Source organism: Mauremys reevesii, linkage group 5, assembly GCF_016161935.1.
Source record: "Mauremys reevesii isolate NIE-2019 linkage group 5, ASM1616193v1, whole genome shotgun sequence".
Classification (NCBI taxonomy): Eukaryota; Metazoa; Chordata; order Testudines; family Geoemydidae; genus Mauremys; species Mauremys reevesii.
The window spans coordinates 40,751,181-40,772,078 of record NC_052627.1 but is presented as its reverse complement, the minus strand read 5'-3'; the positions used below and the strand labels follow the sequence as shown (position 1 = coordinate 40,772,078).

Genomic DNA, 20,898 nt, shown 5'->3' with positions numbered 1-20,898 from the left:
CTTCCTCCCTCTCCTCCAACTCCTCCCACAGAACACCCACACACCACTTACACTTACCATGACCTACAGGCTTGTTTACCAATGGCATTCGTGACTACAAGAGTTCCACTTACTTTGGGGCTGTGTTGTAATATGTGTACTGCTTAGAATGATTAAGTGCGTCTCTTTTATCTCATCATTATATGAATCTGTGTTGTTTAACACCTGTGTCTAGGCTGAAAAATGTGTGACACCGAATAGCATCTGTCTGAGTTAATACATTTTGCATAATTTGGTAACCTTATATTCAAGTTTCACTCACTAGCATATTTTCTCCCTAAGAAAAGCCACAATGTCCCTTCTATTACCCCATGCTTTTTCTCAGTTTTGTTGGTGAAACATGATGGTAATTTCATACTAACTTCCTTAACTTGATAAGTGAGTTAAACAGCTAGGTGACTGAGAGGAAGAGTACAGTTTCTCCTGTCTCTTTTGTAATGGTGGGCTGCCTGATCGATACAATGACAACTACCTGTTTAATGTTCAGAATACATAGTTTAAGGTAGTGGCTCTCATACTGCTATGGTCTGTAAACCTCTGGTGGTCTGCAAAATAAAACATTTGGGAAAATAAATGGTTTGCCTGGAATGTGTCCTATGAGAGAATCTCTATCGTCACAGGGGATGTAGATTGGAAAAGTTGGAGTATCCTTAATCTAGGGTCTAAATCTGCATTTCTGTTAATTCTAGCATTAATAAATTAGTCTGGAAACATCTGCTCTAAAAAAGAAAAAACCTCCCTGTCTTAATAATGTGACATATCACCCCTTGTATCGCTGCCAGGACAGACGCTTACTGCAAGCATTATATTTCTGTAACATTTCTACTGGGGAGCAGACTCCTTCTGCTAGGCTAGATTCAGTGTGGTATCTGGAATCCCTTGTTAAAGTTTGTTTGCCTTGAGCCCCTACCAAGAGCTGTACTCAAACTAAGCCCATTGAAATCTAAATGGCCCCTCACAATATTTTAACCCTCACAAACAAGTGCAGGGGTCTTGGTAACCTAGGGTCATAACCAAATTGATTTAGAAACAAGAACAAACAAGTTGCCTGTTTGGTTAGACCCCACCCACTCCAAACTATGCATCTCAGGAGAAGCCTCACCAATTGCACTCACAAATGCAGTCCAATCCCCACTTGGCAATTTGTGCCTACTCAATTCTAGATCAGGGTGGCCCATTCTCTCCCCACTGAATAACCCCTATTAATTCTCACACATGCACATTCTTTCACATATCCACAGTTACACAGCACATTTAATGCAGTATATGAGTTTGGAACATGGGGAATCCTCAGTGTTACCAGATTTGCCTGTTACTTTGGGGTATGCTCATTTATTTGGGTTACTCTTTTTGAGGGGGGGTTCTGTAATTCTATCAATGTACTGCTTGTGTCACGTGTATTTTCATATGGAGCTCTACTTCTCCCTTCTGCAAGTCCCCTCCCAATGGAGCTAACCTGCAGGACCTAGGTTCCCTAGGGCTGGGTTCCTCCAGCCCCAGAACTGGATGAACACAAATGAGCGCGCACGCACACACACACACACACACACACACTAACAGAGCACGTCTGAGCGGACTGGGTCAATCAGCACTTTCAAGCTGCCCCTTTATGTGTCCCAGATTCAGCACATCCCTATCCTCACTCTCACATCACAATTGTACTGGTAATAACCTACTTGATGAGCAAACCCCACAGTATTTTGGGCGCTGCAGGGATCTTTAGCTTAGGTAAAAGAAGTGTTGCTGCAGAGTAAATGGGGAAAGCTAAAACCACAAAAGAGTAAAGCTCAGAGAAAGAGAGAGAGAGAGAGAAGCAACTAGCTTAACTATAAAAGTTATTTATTGAATAATAGTGATAACTACACAAGGAGAGCCAAAACCAACATAACATACATTAATTCCTGGGTGGCAGGTTTGTAGAAATTTTGGTGGTGCCCAGAATCTGCCCCCCCAAAACTCTGCCCCCAACCTGCCCAAGGCTCTGGGAGGGAGTTTGGGTGGGGGAGGAGGTCTGGGGTGGAGGAGGGGTACAGGCACTGGGAGGAGTTTGGGGATGGGAGGGGTGTGGAGGAGGGGTGCAGGGGTGGGGCAGGGGTGAGAGGTTTGGAGTGTGGGAGCATGCTCAGGGCTATGGCAGAGGGTTGGGGTGTGGGGTGAGGGCTGTGGGGTGGGACGGGGGATGAGGGGTTCATGATGCAGGAGGGGGCTCAGGGCTATGGCAGAGGGTTGGGGTGCAGGGGGATGAGGGCTGGGGCTGGGGATGAGGGGTTTGGGGCATGGGAGGGGCTCAGGGCGAGGGTAGGGGTGTAGGGGGGTGAGGGCTCTGGGGTGGGGCAGGGCTGGGGATGAGTTTGGGGTGTAGGCAGGCTGCTCCGGGACAGGGGTCAGAGAGGAGGACTCCCCCAAGCCCTTTCCCTGCCGGCAGCAGTGAGCTCTGCGGGAGGGGCCTCCTTTTCCTGTCCCCCCCCCAGCAGCACACTCACCCCCACCACTGTCACTGCATGTGCTCCTAGTGCCCCTTTCAGGTCCAGGAATCTCCCTCGCCTCCCCTGTGGTGGGTGCCGGGGGTCGCTGCGTGCGCCTCCTCCCCTGCTGTTGCCCCTGATTGTAGCCTCACTGGGGGTGGGGGATGGACCTGCCTCCTTGCCCAGCATGGGGCAGGAGCAGTGATTGCGGGTTGGGGAGGGAGTGCTGTGCTAGTGGAGGGTCCCACCAGAAAAGGGAAGGGTCTGAGGAGGAAGGGCAGGCTCAGAGTCAGTCTGCCCTGGCAGTTGAGATGGGGTCACTAGGACAGGCTTGACAAAGCCCTGGCTGGGATGATTTAATTGGGAATTGGTCCTGCTTTGAGCAGGGGGTTGGTCTAGATGACCTTCTGAGGTCCCTTCCAACCCTGATATTCTATGACCCATGCGGCAGCAGTTGCTGCAGGGAGGCAAGCTGCACGGAAGAGGCAGGGACACTCTGCTCTCTCTGGGGCCCAGGGACATGCACGGGGCCAACAAGGGGGAGCTGGGGGACACTTGGGGGAGGCACGGGGGGGCGGCAGGTGGGGCCACCCGGCCCCAAACATTGGTGGAGCTGGGCCCCTGGGCTCTGAATATTGCTGGTGCCCTGGCACCACGTGGGTATATACCTTGCCGCCCAGGTACATTATTAAAGGTTAATACCTGAGGTAGAAAGGAAAACAGAGAGAGGGAAAGAAGGGGATCTCACCCACTCCATGAGGCTTGAACTGGTCAGGGTTCCCAGGTGGTGATGGTAGCTCAGGGTCCTGAGTGCTGGAGACAGGCAGAGCCCCCAGCACGATCAGTCAGGAGAAGATGGAGTCCCAGTGGAACTGATGCATAGTTTGGATCTAAGCATCAGAACACTTACTTGAACATAGGTAGGGTTTTTTGTAGAGAAACAACAATGGTTCAAGGGAGAACACTAGATTTGTTTATGGGTAAACTGATGACTCAAGAGTTTTCTTTAGGCTAGACCAGGGGTCGGCAACCTTTCAGAAGTGCTGTGCCGAGTCTTCATTTATTCACTGTAATTTAAGGTTTTGCGTGCCGGTAATACATTTTAATGTTTTTAGAAGATCTTTCTATAAGTCTATAATATATAACTAAACTATTGTTGTATGTAAAGTAAATAAGGTTTTTAAAATGTTTAAGAAGCTTAATTTAAAATTAAATTAAAATGCAGAGCCCCCCAGACCGGTGGCCAGGACCCGGGCAGTGTCAGTGCCACTGAAAATCAGCTCGTGTGCTGCTTTCGGCACGCGTGCCACAGGTTGCCTACCCCTGAGCTAGACAATAGGAGCTGATCACTCTTGGCTATGAGTGGCGTTTTCTTCCAGGGAGCTCATCGTGCAACTAGGCTGCTTCAGTATTTTGGATATCAATCAAGGATTCCTTGCTAGAATTGGTCTGATAACTGCTGAGCTGGGTGTGGGCAGGCATAGGTTCATTAACATCGGGAGCAGAGATGCCCCATGATGCAGTGCTCCCTGCTTTTCTGGTCCCAGAGTTCAGTGCGGTTCTTTGTTCTCCATTCTGTATGCAAATGGGAAGTCTCTCTGTCCCATCTTTCGTGCAGATGAGGCTAGGGGAGTTGTCTCTGTTCTTCATTCTGTAGGCTAATGGAGATATCTTAATCTTGTCACTCTTGTCAGGAAGGGTCTAGGTGTGTCTTCCAACACCCTTCAATGCTTTCTGCAAGCCTTTTCTCTGATCGGTTTTGCTTCAAGCAGAGACTGTGTGTGTGTGTGTGGAGGGGGGTGTATATCATGTTTCAGACAAGCTAGATACTGCGCCCTGGTTCCCCAGAAACACAGAGCTGACTGGTGTCATCAGATGGCATAGCTCTCAGCACTTTATGAAACTCTTCTAAATTGTATGCAAGTTATATCTGTCAATAGATAGGGAGCACCCTCAGTTTTCCCCTTTTGCCCACAGGAGAAGCCAGAGAGCAGCATATGCAAATTCCTTCCCCCCACAATTACCTCATTTTACCTACAGAGAGAGACAAAGAGCTTCTATTCCCACAAGCCTGAAAGCCCTGTGGCTTTCATTTCTGTATGATTACCTGTTTCTGTTCTTGTGACTTTTATGTGTATGCAGTAGAGGCAAAAGCATACAAATGCAGGATTTGCATTAGAAAGACATTCAGACATAGAAATTTGGTGGAGGAAAGAGTTATTCTAGAATTGCACTGCACATTCCTAATCCAATTTCTAGATTTTATCACTGTGGCACTAAACTATACCTTTTTTATGGATTGTTGCAGAGCAGTATTTTGTCTGAAGGATAAACAAAGTGAAAACTTCGCGGGGATTAATTTACATAATATAGAAACTTGCTAACAATTTAAGAACTTTTCTGGGCCTCTTAACTTGATGAATACAGGGCTGGCTAGTGTCATTCAACTTTCTGAATGACAATTTATTAGAGATGGTCAAATTTTGTCAGTATCTTTTCAATGAAAAATGCCTCTTTGACCAAAATGAAATCTTTTGAGAAAAATTCTCATGTTTGGTCAATTTTCTAGCTTTTTCAATAATTAAAATAAGGAAAATCTGTGTATTCTGCAAATAACTTTCAAAAACTGAAATATTTTTGGTCATTTATTGGAAAAATATATTTTTTGTGTGTGAAATTCTGGAAAAAATTGAAAAATGCCAATTTGTGGGAATTTTTTTCTTTTAACTGGCTCTACACCTTATAAATATGTGTCTAATTCATCATTGTAACTCTGTTGCTGTCTTTAAAAGCCCTGGAAGTAGCCAGACACTTTCTGTAACTCTCAGTAGTTTTCTACCTGAACATTACAAACCCATTTCCTGCAAAGACTCATGACTTTTTTTATTTGAAGTAGCTGAATTCTCCAGTATCTTAAATTTAATTTTCACAATTAATAATAAAACCCAGTAAATAAATTATATTGCACTGTAAAAATCAGTTATTACTAGAAAAATATTAATACTGTGCACAAATACCATAAACATATTTGTCATAATTGGTTTAATAATTTAGCACTCTGTTCAAAGAGTTGAAGTTGGTTTAACATTTCCCTCCTTTCAGAATACCCTCAAGGTGTGTGGCTTTAGTGCACTCACCAATGTGTAATGTATAACATCTCCCATACACATCCATTCTGAATTTGGCTCGCTGAGTCTGTGAAGCAACTAACAGGCACGTATAAAAAGGTGTCAAACTTTATTTCCCAGTTCCTTGGTATCTAGATTACATCCACTTTGACTCCTTTACACATCAATAAGTAAATGTAATGAGGTTGAATGAATCTAATATACACCATCTACATTTGGCCCATTATGCCTAGATATTTTGACACATGCTGTAATACATAACATGTCATGTTGATCTGAGACAACTGCAATACCCAGGTCCAGCAGGATGAATTAGAGATGGAGTGGCAATCTGAACTCTGGATTTTCTTTCCTTGAACAACTATGGCCAGTTTCTTTAATTTCACTGGTTTTTGTTTTTATTACATCTGGGACCAAATTTTTAATCTTGATATCTAAAATTAGGCACCTTAATCTAAATTCAGGCACCAACATAAGTGGCCAAATTTTCAGAGATACTGAGCACCCACAGCTCCCACTGAAGTCAAACTACTACAACTTTAAGCATTTCAACACATTTTTGTTACAATTAAAGACATTCGTAAAACTCAGGAAAGCTGGAATCAAGTTTCACATGAAACTGAATTGACATCCTTTTCTAATGGGATCTTTGTAATTAGTGATTACCAGATGCATTTAAAATGTGTGAAATGCCTGAGGGTATAGGAATTTAAGAAAAAAAAGCCAAACACTTCAGATCTTACCCTGGTAACCTTTTATTTTAAGATTCTGCTGTGTGCACAGGTGAAGCAGTATGGTGTCTATTAAATGTTTTGTTGTGGTTTGAGTTTATTGATGTTGCTAATAAATATAGTTATCACTAATTGAAAACTCATTTGGTTTCAAACAATCTTTCTTTGGTTGTGATGACTTCCCACTTTATTTCAATGTTCACACTGTTATCCTTCCATTTGATATTCTGAAATCACACAAGTCAGAATAGGTAGGTGGAGATAAAACTAGTGTTCTAAAAGCAGCAATTACAGTGATGCAATTGTTCTCCAGTAGTTAGATCAAGTCGTGAGAATGAGGATTTCTGGGTTTCATTCCTGAATGAACCAGTGACTCGCCACAGGTTATGGAGCCTGAGTCAACACACAATGCCATCAGTAGAAGGAATCTCATGAATTTCAATGAACATGGGATCATGCTCTTAACAGTTCAGTGCCTCAGTTTCCCCATGTGTGTCCTGGAAATAATACTTCATAAGGGTGTTGCGAGACTTAACTCAACAAACACATATTTATTTTTTTTAGATCTTTGGCTGGAAGGGGCTATTTAAATGCATTGTTTCCCCCAGGGAGTAGTGGTGGTTATTCTTGATGGAATCTTTGCTTGAGAAGGTTTTTCTTGGCTTTTGCATATTGAAGACACAGGGCCATATGGTGGCTGGCCCATATGCAGGGGAAGGGAAGAGTTTAAGGAGGCTGCCCCATCCTTGCATCTCCTACACATCTCCTGTTGCAACTGCACTTGTTGAGCACCAGTGAAGGCAGGACCTGTTGACTCTATAGCCTGTGATTGCCCTACCCCACTTCTCTGAGCCACCTTGCCCAGACATGCAACCCCTATTCATTTAGAAGCCTGAGGGGAGCAGACTTGATCCTTCAGAGAGAATCTCTCATAAGCCACTCTCCTACTTTTGCACTCAGAGTTCTGTCGCATGGAACAATTCCTATAGAATATAATAGAAAATAGTTTTTGGACTATGCTATGGAATTTACTAGGGATTTCTAGTCCTGAAAGAGAATTCTGTAGAATGGTTCAATAAACTCATTGACTGTCATTCTGTGTAAACTTCTGACAGGGGCGGCTCCAGGCACCAGCGCAGGAAGTGCATGCCTAGGGTGGCAAGCCGCAGGGGATGGCCTGCTGGTTGCTGTGAGAACGTGGGACTGGGGCGGACCTCCGCCAGAAACGCCACCGAAGGCTGCCTGACTGCCGTGCTTGGGGCAGCAAAAAAAACATAGAGGTGCCCCTGACTTCTGTAGTACTTTTTTTAGAGTAACTCTGTCAAACATTACTGCATTTCTAGAGACCCTTAATGGATGATTTAGGTCATAGCAGTTTGATATTCTAAATTACTTCCACTTGTCTTCTTAAAGAATACAAAAAAATCCTCCAAATATATCTTCAGTAAGTCAAATTCAGTTCTCTTGCTCTGGGCACAAACACTGCTTTGTGCTTGGACTCAGATCTACATCCACGAGATAATATTTGGATCCATGATGGAGGCCTGGGATTGCCGGAGCCCTGCTACTGCCCCCTTCCACCAGCAAATCTGGTGCTATTTATGGCAGGAGGGAAGGGGTCATGGGATGGAGGTACTGTGTTGCATTGCAGGCGTACATGAACAAAGCTCAGCAATCAGTGTGATTGGCAGCAAAGTCATTTATTTTTTTTTAGCATGCTTTTATATACAATTAAGGTCAAGCAATTAAGCAATTGCTAATAATAAAAAAGGTACACACACAGCACAAACTAAACTTACTGGGTAATTGCCATTTTGTTTTTTTTTTTTTTTATTTTTTTTATTTTGCAGATAAGAACTAAGAATATTTTTTATTTTTGAATTTGCATGTTGTCAGTTCACACAACTCTCACACACAACAGTAGTGTCATCCTTATGTCTCTGCATACGAAATATCTGTATTTATTTAGGGTCCAAATTTCTGCAGAAACAGTGGTGGTCTCACAGTCCACCAGCCAGCGGCAGCTAATGATAGAAGAAAAGGAGAAAGATATAGAGAACCAAGTGCTGAAAAGTATCTTTGAAACACGATTATTTCTTCCCATTTAATTCCTGCACTAAAAACATCAAAAAGGCCTGGTCTCCGCTCAAACTATTTTTTTCCTTGGTGTAACTTTTTTTTTTCCCTTCCATTTCTGACAGATTCATTGTGGACTGCTCAAAAAGAAGAAGGAAGATGCAGAGAATGCTCTAGAGCTGTGCACCAATGAATCTCCTGAGGCCGAAAGGTATGTATTATTTCATCACAGAAAATCTCTCCTTTTTAAGGCATCAGACACATTCTGTAAATACTGAAAATGTACTTATAAACAGCACTTCCCATGGCGTAGACCTGAACATCATGCTTCCCCTTGTTGTTCCATCAAAATTTTGTATGCCAGTCTATGTTCCTCAAAATGGGAATTTATCCTTCTCCATAGCTCTCATTCCTCACTTCCAGCCATTCCTCTGGAAAACTAGATCTGCTAATTTGATCAACAGAAATAGGTTACATTACTGAGTGTACATATCGATCTTATTCATCCTAAAGGGAAAGATTTATCACTGGCTGCCATTGCAGCTCTACTAATGGTAGAGCTTACAGTGTAGGTTAGACTCAAGTATCCCCCCCGCCCCCATCTAACCCTGCTCGGTGTAAAACAGGGTGAAAGTAGCCAGTACAGCTATAAAGTGCCATAAAGAACCATGCAGCATGTTCCAGTGAATCCTATAATACCTAATCAACATGTTAAACTTTTGACAAAAGTTTATCTGTCTAGCTAGAGATTAACAAATTGAAAAGTGGTTTTAAAAAGAGCTAAGTGTGCTATGTTTGTCGGAGAGAGAATGAAAGGAGACAACATTCAAAGCTAATTGTTAGTTGGATTTTTGAGGGGATTTAAAAAAAAGGCATTTTTTTCCTTTAGTGACTTTTAATCTTTGTGACTTGCTAGGTTGGATATCCCTGGAAATGGGCGTTTCTGTTTATCCAAAAAGTAGCTACAGCACGAGCAGCCAAGCTCCAACCTTGCCCATACCATCCTGCTCACATAGCTCAACTGTGACCTGGAATAACTATTTCTATGGATGTGAAAGGAGTTGTTTCCGTGCCACGTGCTGATGATGGCACCTTTTTTGAAACAAGAAGCCAGTTAATGGCAGTTTGTGGTGGTGGTTCTGTGATGTGAACTCCTGACCAACAAGACGCCAACTTGTCTTGTGCACGCATTGCAGTGTAATAACTTGACCAGCCACTATTGAGCTGGATTTTCATTGGTAGCGTAAGGTGAAAGACTGTATTGCATCTCCAGACTTCCCCTCACCAACCACTCTACATTTCCTAGACTAACTCTAAATTGTCTCCTCTTTGTTGTATTTTGTTTATCTTAGGGATGGCTAAATCTGAACTTGTCTGGTTCATATGGGAAAAACAAACCAAGACATTTTGGTCTAGATCATTAGTTGGTGAAAAGCAGCCTAATCTCTCTCACTTCCATGGAGCTATATCAATTTACACTAGCTGAGGTGCTATATCAATTTACACTAGCTGAGGTGCTGGAGCACTGTTCATAAGGCACCAATAAGGGCTAAAGCTGGTGATAAATCTAAATATTATCTTGGAGTGAGCTAACGTAAAAGGGACAAATATTAATTGTGTGTTTCTTATTTCATTTAGTGTGCTAATTCAGAAAAAGAGAAATGCCAACTGGCATTCTCAAGTTGAAAGAAGAAAGTTGTCAGCTCCCAGTTGGGTGCTTTCAAAATTACATATGCAATTAATTTAAACATTCAGACAGCTGAGCACAGGCTGAGCAGCAATTTTAAGAGCAGTTGTGTAGTGTCTGAGCATTTTTGAGGCCTGCAGAATGCTATTTCTGTGCTTTCAAACATAGATTTCTAGCCCATCAGACATATGCTACTGTATTGTAGTATGAACTCCTCCTTTCCTTGTCCCACCTATTCATTTCATTTCTCTCCCTTGATTCTCTCTGCTTGGGTGGCATATTAGAAGAGATCTTACTTTGTGCATCCCTTGCCTATCAGGATTAATTCTAAATATCCAGCCATACTTCTTTTGATGGCTGGTAAGACTGCTGAAATAAAGTACCAATGTTTATCTTTTGATAGACATGTGTATACGTACGTACGTGTGTGTGTGTGTGTGTGTGCGCGCGCTCTCTCGCTCTTTCATAGGCTATCACAGCCCCACACAGCAGTGAGAATGCAACATCTTCTAGAAAGCTATTGAAATGACAGGTTATTCCACCTATGTTTTCAGCTACTCTACTAGTATTAGAGTGTTTAGGAGTTACTCATGTGGCTGTGATGTCCTAGAGAATACCTATGTTTTACTGGTGCATATTGGTTTCTGCAAAAGGGTAAGTCATGCTACACTTGTTTGAAAAGGAAGTAATTCTTGGTCTGCTTTGAACTTCTGTATCTCTTTTACTGTCTCAGGTTTCACTTCCATTTTCACTGTCTCCTGCTCCCTCCTCTCTTGTTAGCTTTCTGCATTTGGATGTTTAAGGAGACCATAATTTGTCAGTTCGGAAACTTGCATGCTATTTGAGGGTTCCATTTGGTTGAGCTTTCCAGGCAACTGAGTAATCATTGATTTGCATGGCAAAATGTCCACCCTCTCTTTCAACTAGTAATCAACATGCAGATAAAAGATTTCTGAGTTGTTATGCTGGGTGAGTGCTCTGGTCACTTTTTTCCCCATGTAGGTAGCATTCATAATTCTCTCGCTGTCTAATCCAAAGTCCAGTGAGGTTAGTGAGTCCATTGACTTCACTGGATCCAGTCTCATTCTTTATCAACAGGAATGTTGGATCAGGCTCATTCTGCTTTATTCAGGCAACCATGTCAAGTAACCAAAGGAGACATTTTATTGTTCTATCTGCAGATAATATGATATAGAAATAGGCAGGAGCTATATGTCACTACAGAGATTCGAGAGGAAAGGAACTCTGAGAAAAGAGTGCCCCTTGGCACTTGACATGTATTGGCAGCCTACCTTTTCCCTCTTCTTTCACACATATGCTATAATGATAATGTAAAGACTGTATGTGATATTGGATATTTCTAAATGCCATCAGGCTGATAGGCTTACTCATTTATCTTTTAGCAAAATGCAATGGATTATAGGTGTGGCTTCAGCTAATTATTAGGATCTTTTTAAATTGTTTTCAAAGAAACCAAATGTGTTTCTATCAAGAACATGTATCTCTCATTGTTGTGATTTGTATAATTCTTAAAATTAAGCAAAACTATTAAAGAGTAATTGTTTCTGATCATGTTAACAGCACACTGCTTCTCCAGATGTGGCATTTGACAGCCAAACAGCTGTTGGCTATTAAATGTGCCTTAAAAGCTCCATTCCTTTGTCATAAAGGGAACAGAAATGTAGCAACATTTATGGGGTGACAGGCAGATGTTTTGGCTGGAACCGTATTGAGCGAAAGTTGAAGTGATTTCTCTGTTCGTCTCAATACACACACATTTTAACCCCCATCCTCTACTTTGCACTGTGAAGCCCTCTTCTCAAGAAGGAAAAAGGATTATTTTTAAACATTTTTCCTAGAGACCTTAGGCATCCCAGTTGAAAGATTCTGCATTTGTTTCAATTTCTTTTTTCAATGGATCTTACTTAACTTCTGTGAATTTAGGCTGGATCTTCTAGCAGCATTTTCAAAACAACTTTGTAAATTTCTATTTTTCTTTGTACTTCTGAATTTGCAAAGCTTAATGAAGTGAATTATGTTGGAAATCATTTACAATATTCACTCTTTTCAAATGAAAAATATTGGGGGTGAAAAGGGTTTTTTATGTCAAAGTATAGATTTAATCTACCAGATAGGCTGGTTATTTAGTGATAATGTATATTTATGTGTAATAGAGTGTACTGCATAGACTATGTACGGTAGCACAGAGGTGAATTAGTGGAATTGAAGTTCAAAACATCCACCTCCAATAATCAACCAAAAGTCTCATCAGGGCCAAATACCCATGTGCTATAACCTTGAACAGCTTCATTGACTTCACTTGAGCTACACAGCTTAGGATCTGGCCACTATCAGATCTTCTTAAGGCTGAAAAATTAGACTGGAAATTCATGCAAAAAACAGATTTTCTTGCAAGATTCCTGGTTCTTCCTGCTTCCAGTTGGATTGGAAATTCCCCGTGTAAAGCCTTTGTCATGGTATTTTGTCAGTTTCACATCTGGTCTTGATTGGATCAACCTGTAATACAACGGTCCTAATATCAGAGAGAGCAATCAAAGGTTTTATAGAAATTAAACGGTACTATATGAAATTCCTGTAAAACGCTATGGATTTTAAGAGAATAATATAGAATTAAACAGAGGATATTGTTTTTGTATATTTTTTTTAATCACTGCTATAAATTTATTCCCGCTGCAAATAGGGTTAGAAATTCTGGAGAAAGATCTCATTCTCTATCAAATTCTATAGGCCATTTCCATAAGGGAAGGAAGTACTGAGGCACATAGAGTGATAAATAATAGGGGGGAAATATTAACTAACCTTTTCAAATATATAAAATGGTTTGTTTTGGGTTGTGTCAATTTTCATTTTATCTGAGCTAGTTCTTCCATCCCTAATAAAATAAATAAATCTGTTTCTTTATATGGATCTTACATTCACTGCAGACTGTAGTTTCGGGAATCATACCTATGACACAAGCATGGTAGACATGCTGAAATTACACTGAATAGCATTGTGTGCATTAGAGATGAAAGTAATCATTAGAGAGAGTTAATGCACTGAGAAGCATAGAGAACAGCCCCCAAAGACCTGTGACTATGCTAATTTCTCTGAGTCCCATATTCCATTTACATAGAAAACCACCTAGAGGGAGCCAAGAGTTGGCAAATGCTGTGCTTATTCAGGTGGGAGGGGACACTGATTGAACTCTCTTCATCCTGGTGGTTCCCTAAGCTCCATACTGTCTCTGGGCTGCTGTACGGACTTGTCCCTTCACAGTACAGCTGGAAAAAGTTAAGAAATGTCGTCTTTTTTTCATTTTGGTGAGGGGGAAATGGAAAATACTCAATTTTGCTTCAAACCAAACAGATTTTTTTTTGTATTTTTCTTGTTCAGCCTCCAAACAGAAAAATGAATTATTCTCTCAACTCCACTTTACAGCAGGGTCTGGGTAGTTTATCTTAGGACTTTAAAATTCTTCCTTTTGTATTCTATCACTCGCCAACCTTTTCTAAGGACCAGAGTCCTGACAGTCTTTCCATTTAATTCAACAGGCTGTGGATCAGGACTCATTCTTGCTCAGCAGGAATATTGTCCACCCATCACAAGATCCTGTGCTGTAAAAGTATTAAGTGTAGCCCACTGTTTATAAAAAGAAAAAAGTGTTTGCCAGACCTTTCTTCCAGAGATCTGCAAGAATTACATCCATGAGTCTCCTGTTACATGCTGGCTTGGAAATCAAGAGACCAAAACTAAATCAAACACACATCTCACCCCTCATAATACTTAGGATGTGCTACTATTAGGCGATTGCACCAAACTGGTGGAAGACTTGTGCAAATACATTTAAACCTATAGCATGTTGTAGTGGGGATAAGAGGGAGGGTATAATGTGATGATGTTTTCTAAATTTATGTTCATCTTCCACTTTTATTTAGCAAGCAGAACTGCTCAGGCAGCATAGCTCTAGCCCAGAATTTCCTTTGTGATTCAATGTTATAACCCTAGCTGGGGTAAGTAGTCTTCTAATTGCAGCTGGACTGTTTGGTGAGGAGATGTTCTTGCACACATCACTGAAGCATCTCACCCACCTTGTCTCAGTCACTAAATATAGCTAGTCAATCTCCTTCATATATTTGGTGATATCTATATATATTATTGCAGTGTTGCCTGGTGAATACAGCACTGGACTAAAACTCAGATGACCTGAATTCTGTTCCTGGCTCTGCCACAGGCCTGCTGGGTGACCTTGGGCAAGTCATTTCCCCTTTCTGTGCCCCATTTTCCCCATCTGTAAAATGGGGGTAATGATACCAACCTCCTTTGTACAGTGCTTTGGAATCTACTGATGAAAAGCACTATATAAAAGAGCTAGGTATTCTTATTTGTTGGGTGTGAACGTACACACATAACCTGAGGTTTTTATTTTATATAAAAAATAAAAACTAAACCTCTGAAGCAGTACCACATTAGAGTAGCATTGGACCATTGCAAGTCATATGATATTACAGTATGAAAATTGGTCACCGTTTCTATAGAAAAGCAATATTGGTCTAGCACTGTGCATCAACTAAATCTCAACATTAAGTTTATCTGGTGCCTAGGCTGTATTTGAGATGATCATGGGGGGTGTATTATATCTCAAGATAGAGCTGACAACCTAATTAACGTAAATATCCCATTGATGCTCTGTGTGCTTTCTTGTTTATCATGGAAAAATCAAATGAGTCAGGGTTGTGGAGCATAGAACTTTTCACCTCTAGGCCACCTAGGATCAATCATGATTGGAAGTTAGCATCTGCTGGATGCTCACTATCCTATATTAAATAAATTGGTGGTCTTAGTCCATTTTCAAGATGACAGATGTCAAAAATCACTGAAGCAATGGGGCACTTATGTGGGAAGCCTCAGAAAAAAGGGGAGGAACAGTATAGCCACGGAGATTAAGCTACTTTCTCACCCTTCCCCTGATTCAGAATGAAACACTGGCAGAGAGGTTTGGGGGAAAATATTGCTGTACCTGATCAGTGGATAATTTTAGTCTCCAGGTCTACCCTTCTTCTAGAGCAGTACATGATCACTAAACTCTCTGGAAAAAAATGGACTGAGAGTCAAGCAGCAATCTGAGTCAGAGCTATAAAAGCTTAACCCAAAGGGAAAGTACTCAAATCATTCTCTTTAAAAATTTTTTTTAGAATGCTCCAGTTCTCCTGTGATCTCTGGACATGAATTATTTGCACTGTATGGGGCTCTACAAAGACTTTGATATTTTCAAGCTTTTTGCGATGCATGTTGAGATTCAAGCTGGGTAGGCTGGTGATATTCCTCACATGGCCAATGTCACATTGCACTTCTCCTGGTTCCCCAATTAGCTGAATCGACTCTTTGTGTTCACAAAAGCACATAGAAGTCATTTTCAGTATGTCTTCGTTACAGAGTTAACATGAGTGATCTGCACCCACGTTAGCCTAGCCTGGGTGTGAGCAGCCACACCACAAAGCTGTACCTGAGTTATTGTCTCCTTGCTAGTGCTATGCTACCTGCGTGTGTACTATGACCTGTGGGGGCATAGCGCATGGTTCTTTGTGTTGCAGTAAGTTGAGACACTGATTCTTTTCAGTTAATTTTGAGAATGCACTGAAGAGCTCCTAGTGCTCAAGTGATTTACACTGCAAAGTGCATGTGCAAAAGCAGCACCTGGGCTTTAGGCTTTACTCCAGGATGGGCCAGTTATCTTGGAGTGAAAGCATCACTAAACTGGAGTCATAAGTTTTTGTGCGTAGATGGGAGGAGGTTTGGAGTAACACTTGCATAATATACTGGGTGAACTGTGAAGTAAAGACATACAGTCTCTCCCCCTGTCAAAGGGTATTTTGGGGGGTTTCTCTAAACCAGTCCAAAAAACCTAGTGTCTGTCTATCTGATTCAGGTCTCCACAAGCCTATGCGGCCACTTCCTGTAATTCCATCACTGCATAGGCTGTGAAGGGATTCATTTTTCAGACAGTTGAGAATTTTCAAATATTGATTCCATTTTAACAAGGGCACCACCGTATGAGATACATGAAAATTCTGTTCTGTTATTGCATCAGAGGGCAAGTAGGTCCATGTGTTTGGGGCCTGACCTCCTGTAGATTACTATCCCTAAATATAACTTCATATACGAGGCCTGGGAACTGGTTTGTTTGTTTGTTTTTTGTTTTCCATTATTTGAGATTTTTTATAAACACCTCATTATTATACTATTCTGTAAAGGCTTGATCCTACATCTGTGGAAGTCCATGGCAAAGCTCCTATTGACTTCAATGGTACAGGATCAGGCACTAAGTGAACAAAGGAGACAAATGATTGCTAGGCTGTGTAAGTGAGGGGATATCAAAGGCAGTGTGCAGACCTAGGCAAACAGACACTAGATGCAACAAAAGAACAGAGTCTTGATCTTTCTCAGAGGACTGTTGCCTTGCAAAACAAAGTCATGCTGCTGCTGCTGCTAAAATGGTGATTATTTGGAATCCCACCTCTCTCACTTTTTATAAGGTAAGGCTAGCTTTTGATAGATATTTTTTCTCATTTTTTTTCTTCTAAAAAAAAAAATCCCCAACATAGGAATTTCAGCAAAATTTCAAACTAAAGTGACATTTAAGAACACAGTTTCCTGAAGGTAAGTTTTGTACATTTTACCCCCCACCTCAAAATTTCAAGAGAATTGTCTATATTTGGACAGCTTTAATCAGATTTTTTTGCTTATAAAAGTAACACTTAAAAATTACAAGAAGGAAGTACTATGCTCATCTTACCTTTTGTTTGTTTCTGCGTTCAGCCTGCTATATATTCTGTGATAGACCCAGGCCAGTTGGGAACAGCAGAGTAGTAGAAGGGAGATATATTGGCCACTGGATACACAGTTTTCTGTTCATGACCAGAGCAGGGGCTGCTCCAGGCTAATGAGAACACCTGACTCCAATTAACCTGCTAAGAGTTAGGTGAGGCTGTTAAGCACCTGACTCTAATTAAGGCCCCTCTGATGCTATAGAAGGGCTCATTCCAGTCAGGCTAAAGGGAGCCAGGGGAGAGGAAGTGTGTGTGAGGAACTGGGAGCAAGAGGTGCGCAAGAAGCTGAGAGTGAGTAGGCATAGTGCTGGAGGACTGAGAAGTACAAGCATTATCAGACATCAGGAGGAAGGTCTGGTAGTGAGGACAAAGAAGGTGTTGGGAGGAGGCCATGGAGAAGTAGCCCAGGGAGTTGTAGCTGTTGCACAACTGTACCAGGAGGAGGAACTCTAGACAGCTGCAGTCCATAAGGCCCTGGGCTGGAACCTGGATTCCCCCCAAACCTCCCAACTTCTGATCAAACACAGGAGGAATTGACCTGGACTGTGGCTTCTATCAGAGGGGAAGGCCTCTAGGCTGTTTCCCAACCCACAGGGTGAATCTGTGAGGGGAGTAAATCTGCCAATAAGTGCATGACCCACCAAGATGCAGGAAAAGCAGCAAAGAATCCTGTGGCACCTTATAGACTAACAGACGTTTTGGAGCATGAGCTTTCGTGGGTGAATACCCACTTCGTCGGATGCAAGAGTGGAAATTTCCAGGGGCTGGTAAATATAAGCAAGCAAGAAGCAAGCTAGAGATAACGAGGTTAGGTCAATCAGGGAGGATGAGGCCCTGTTCTAGCAGTTGAGGTGTGAAAACCTTTGTGTCCATTTATCCTTAGGAATGGCAATATACAAAAACCTGTAGGAGAACACTTCAACCTCCCTGGCCACACAATAGCAGATCTTAAGGTGGCCATCCTCCAGCAAAAAAACTTTAGGACCAGACTTCAAAGAGAAACTGCTGAGCTTCAGTTCATCTGCAAATTTGACACCATCAGTTTAGGATTAAACAAAGACTGTGAATGGCTTGCCAACTACAGAACCAGTTTCTCTTCCCTTGGTTTTCACACCTCAACTGCTAGAACAGGGCCTCATCCTCCCTGATTGACCTAACCTCGTTATCTCTAGCTTGCTTCTTGCTTGCTTATATTTACCTGCCCCTGGAAATTTCCACTCTTGCATCCGACGAAGTGGGTATTCACCCACGAAAGCTCATGCTGCAAAACGTCTGTTAGTCTATAAGGTGCCACAGGATTCTTTGCTGCTTTTACAGAACCAGACTAACACGGCTACCTCTCTGATACAAGATACAGGAGGAACTTTGTCACAATTCATAATCAGGCTGTCTTTCTCACATGACAGATGTTGATATGTTTGCACTGTGAAGATATGGAAAGCAAAGACTTTGTCCTATTAAAAAAAATACAAGCACTTCCAATTTTTTTCTTATTGATTTTTACAAAAAGGAAAAGCATATGAATGATCAGAACTTCTAATAGAAACTTGACACTTCAGTAAATGTAGGTGTCATTTTCATTGTAGATCCAATACAATGATATCTGACAGTTATTTTAGTAACAAAAGCACAGCTTAAATAGTCCAGAACAAAATGTCTTAATTTATTAATGTTTTTCCTTCAATACAACTTTTAAGATTGTACAAAATGCATCTTTAAACTTTGTAAAACCTAATGTAGTTTGTGTGTTTGGGAACATTACTTTCTATGACAGCTAAATTCAGAGTGCCGTCTAGAGGTCATTAGGAAGAATTGCTTCATTAGGGCTGTCTAAAATTCTAAGAAGCTTGTCACACAGCACTCTTTAACAGAGCAAAACATTATATTTGCTTATTTTCATGCCAAATGCAATGAATTTCTATGGTTTAATATTTTATATTCTTCACAGTAAGTTCCATACACCAAATTAACAAAACTTTACTTCACTCCTTTAATGAACAGGAGCATAACATAATGAAATGGGTTAAGAACAGGCAATCCAAGGCAACGTATTATAAGACAGTAATTGGCTAAAGTTCAGTAAAGGGGGGGGGGGGCTTAGGAAATGGACTGAAGTCCAAACCTGTATTAGTTCTTTCTGAAGGGTGGGAAATACTGTACTGAAAGTCAATTAGTTTTATACTATCCACATTCAAAATAATGTTAGTAGAATGAAATGAGGAGTTAAGTTTGTCCTCATGAAAGTCATCCCTCTCCCCTCCAATTTCCCATATGAATCCTCTGGGAAATCAGTTAGGAAATGGACCCAGAGTATTTGTATGAAAAGGAGGGAAGGCACTAGGAAGCTTTGAAATATATTTTATGGGATTTCCAGTGAAAATCTGTGTGTTATCCCTATGCCTGCCTACTGACTTGTTATGCAAATAACCCGTAGAGTGCAACCTGCATTGTCTAAATCTCATTTATGTGAAGCTCTGTATCTGAATCAGAGTCATGCCACCTTTAGGTGAGGACATGATCCTGTTTCATTGAATGGGAGGTTTCAGTAAAGTGATGCCTAGATTATAGGGAAAGTCTGCTGGCAAATTGCCTGATTATTTTCTCTCAGGCAGTCTATGGAAGGCTTCAGAGACTGGAGCAACAGTGGTAGGCTAATGTAGGATGGTTATTGCCATTTTAACTACTGTATTTTCTACATTTCCTTTTATTTGACCTGACCAGAGGCTTAAAGTGCTGGAAACTGCCTGTGTGTGAGTCTCAGCAGGAGGAGAGTGAGCTAGGAGAAGAGTTTCTGTGAGCAATTCACTCCCCTTCCTGGAACTTAAGTCATAACTCTGCCCATACTTTCCAGTCTTCTGTTCTTGCACTGCTTCCGCTGCCCAGATAATTGAGGGGATTGGTCAGTAAGTCAGGGCTGGATTCCCCTAAGTACTCAATGTTTTGGGGGTGTCCTAGGTATCTCTTGATAATGGAACTTATACTATAAACCTGTTGCACTGAGGCAGGATATAAGAGGAAGCAATAGGGCATGGTGAGTTAGCATTGGCACCTTTTATAGGACCAAAGATAATTCAGATATTTACTTTCTTTTACCTCTCTTTTTCATAGGCCTGAATTCATCACTGAGTATTAATTTATTTAGTGTATGTAATGTACGATACACAAAGAGAAAGTCAGTGCCTGCTGAAAAGCTCATGGTTTAAAATAAAGATACAGAGAAAATGGCATGCGCTGGGAAATCCAGTGGAGGGAATAATTAACTGTGTACATTATGCTCAAGCTAGTGAAGTCCCAGGCAGACTGTGAAGAGCTACAGAAGGATCTCTCCAAACTGGGTGACTGGGCAACAAAATGGCAGATGAATTTCAGTGTTGATAAATTAGAAGTAATGCATATTGGAAAACATAATCTCAACTATACATATAAAATGATAGGGTCTAAATTGGCTGTTACAACTCTAGAAAGAGATCTTGGAGTCACTGTGGACAGTTCTCTGAAAACATCCACTCAATGTGCAGCTGCAGTCAAAAAAGGAAACAGAATGTTGGGAATCATTAAGAAAGGGATAGATAATAAGACCGAAAATATCCTATTGCCTCTATATAAATCCATGGTATGCCCACATCTTGAATACTGTGGAGTGATTACCTGCTCCTGCCCTGCGGGGCTTGAAACAGCCCCGGAAAGGGCTGTGGCTGGGGCAAGAAGCCTGGGCTGATTGGAGGAAAGTAGGCTCAGCTGGGGCCATGCCTCAATCAGGCCCAGCTGGCCCCTATAAAAGGCTGTGAGCCAGAGGCCCAGGCAGTCTCCCTCTGCCTGTAGAGGGAGAAGGGCCTGGCTGCAAGGTGCCAAGAAGGGAACCTAGTTTGGAGCAGGGCTGGGGAAAGGCCTAGGGAGCCAGGAGCTCCGGCCTAGGAAAGCCCCAGACTGCAGGCCTGGTAA

At 41.7% G+C, this 20,898-nt stretch overlaps 1 protein-coding gene and 1 long non-coding RNA gene across 5 annotated transcripts in view; one reads left to right on the top strand and one right to left on the bottom strand.

The window, feature by feature from the left end:
- Positions 1 to 20,898, top strand: part of TNIP3 (TNFAIP3 interacting protein 3) — a 125,382-nt gene that overhangs the window by 43,411 nt on the left and 61,073 nt on the right. For all 4 annotated transcript variants that reach the window (XM_039541890.1, XM_039541892.1, XM_039541891.1 and 1 more), the window contains exon 2: positions 8,565 to 8,650. In XM_039541890.1, coding sequence (XP_039397824.1) covers positions 8,565 to 8,650 — 86 coding nt within the window. The remainder of the gene's footprint in view (positions 1 to 8,564; positions 8,651 to 20,898) is intronic.
- On the bottom strand, positions 11,933 to 17,056 carry LOC120406774. Its single transcript, XR_005599572.1, has 2 exons — positions 16,923 to 17,056; positions 11,933 to 12,643 (listed from the first exon to the last, which is right to left on the bottom strand). It is a non-coding gene; the product is annotated as an uncharacterized LOC120406774 (long non-coding RNA).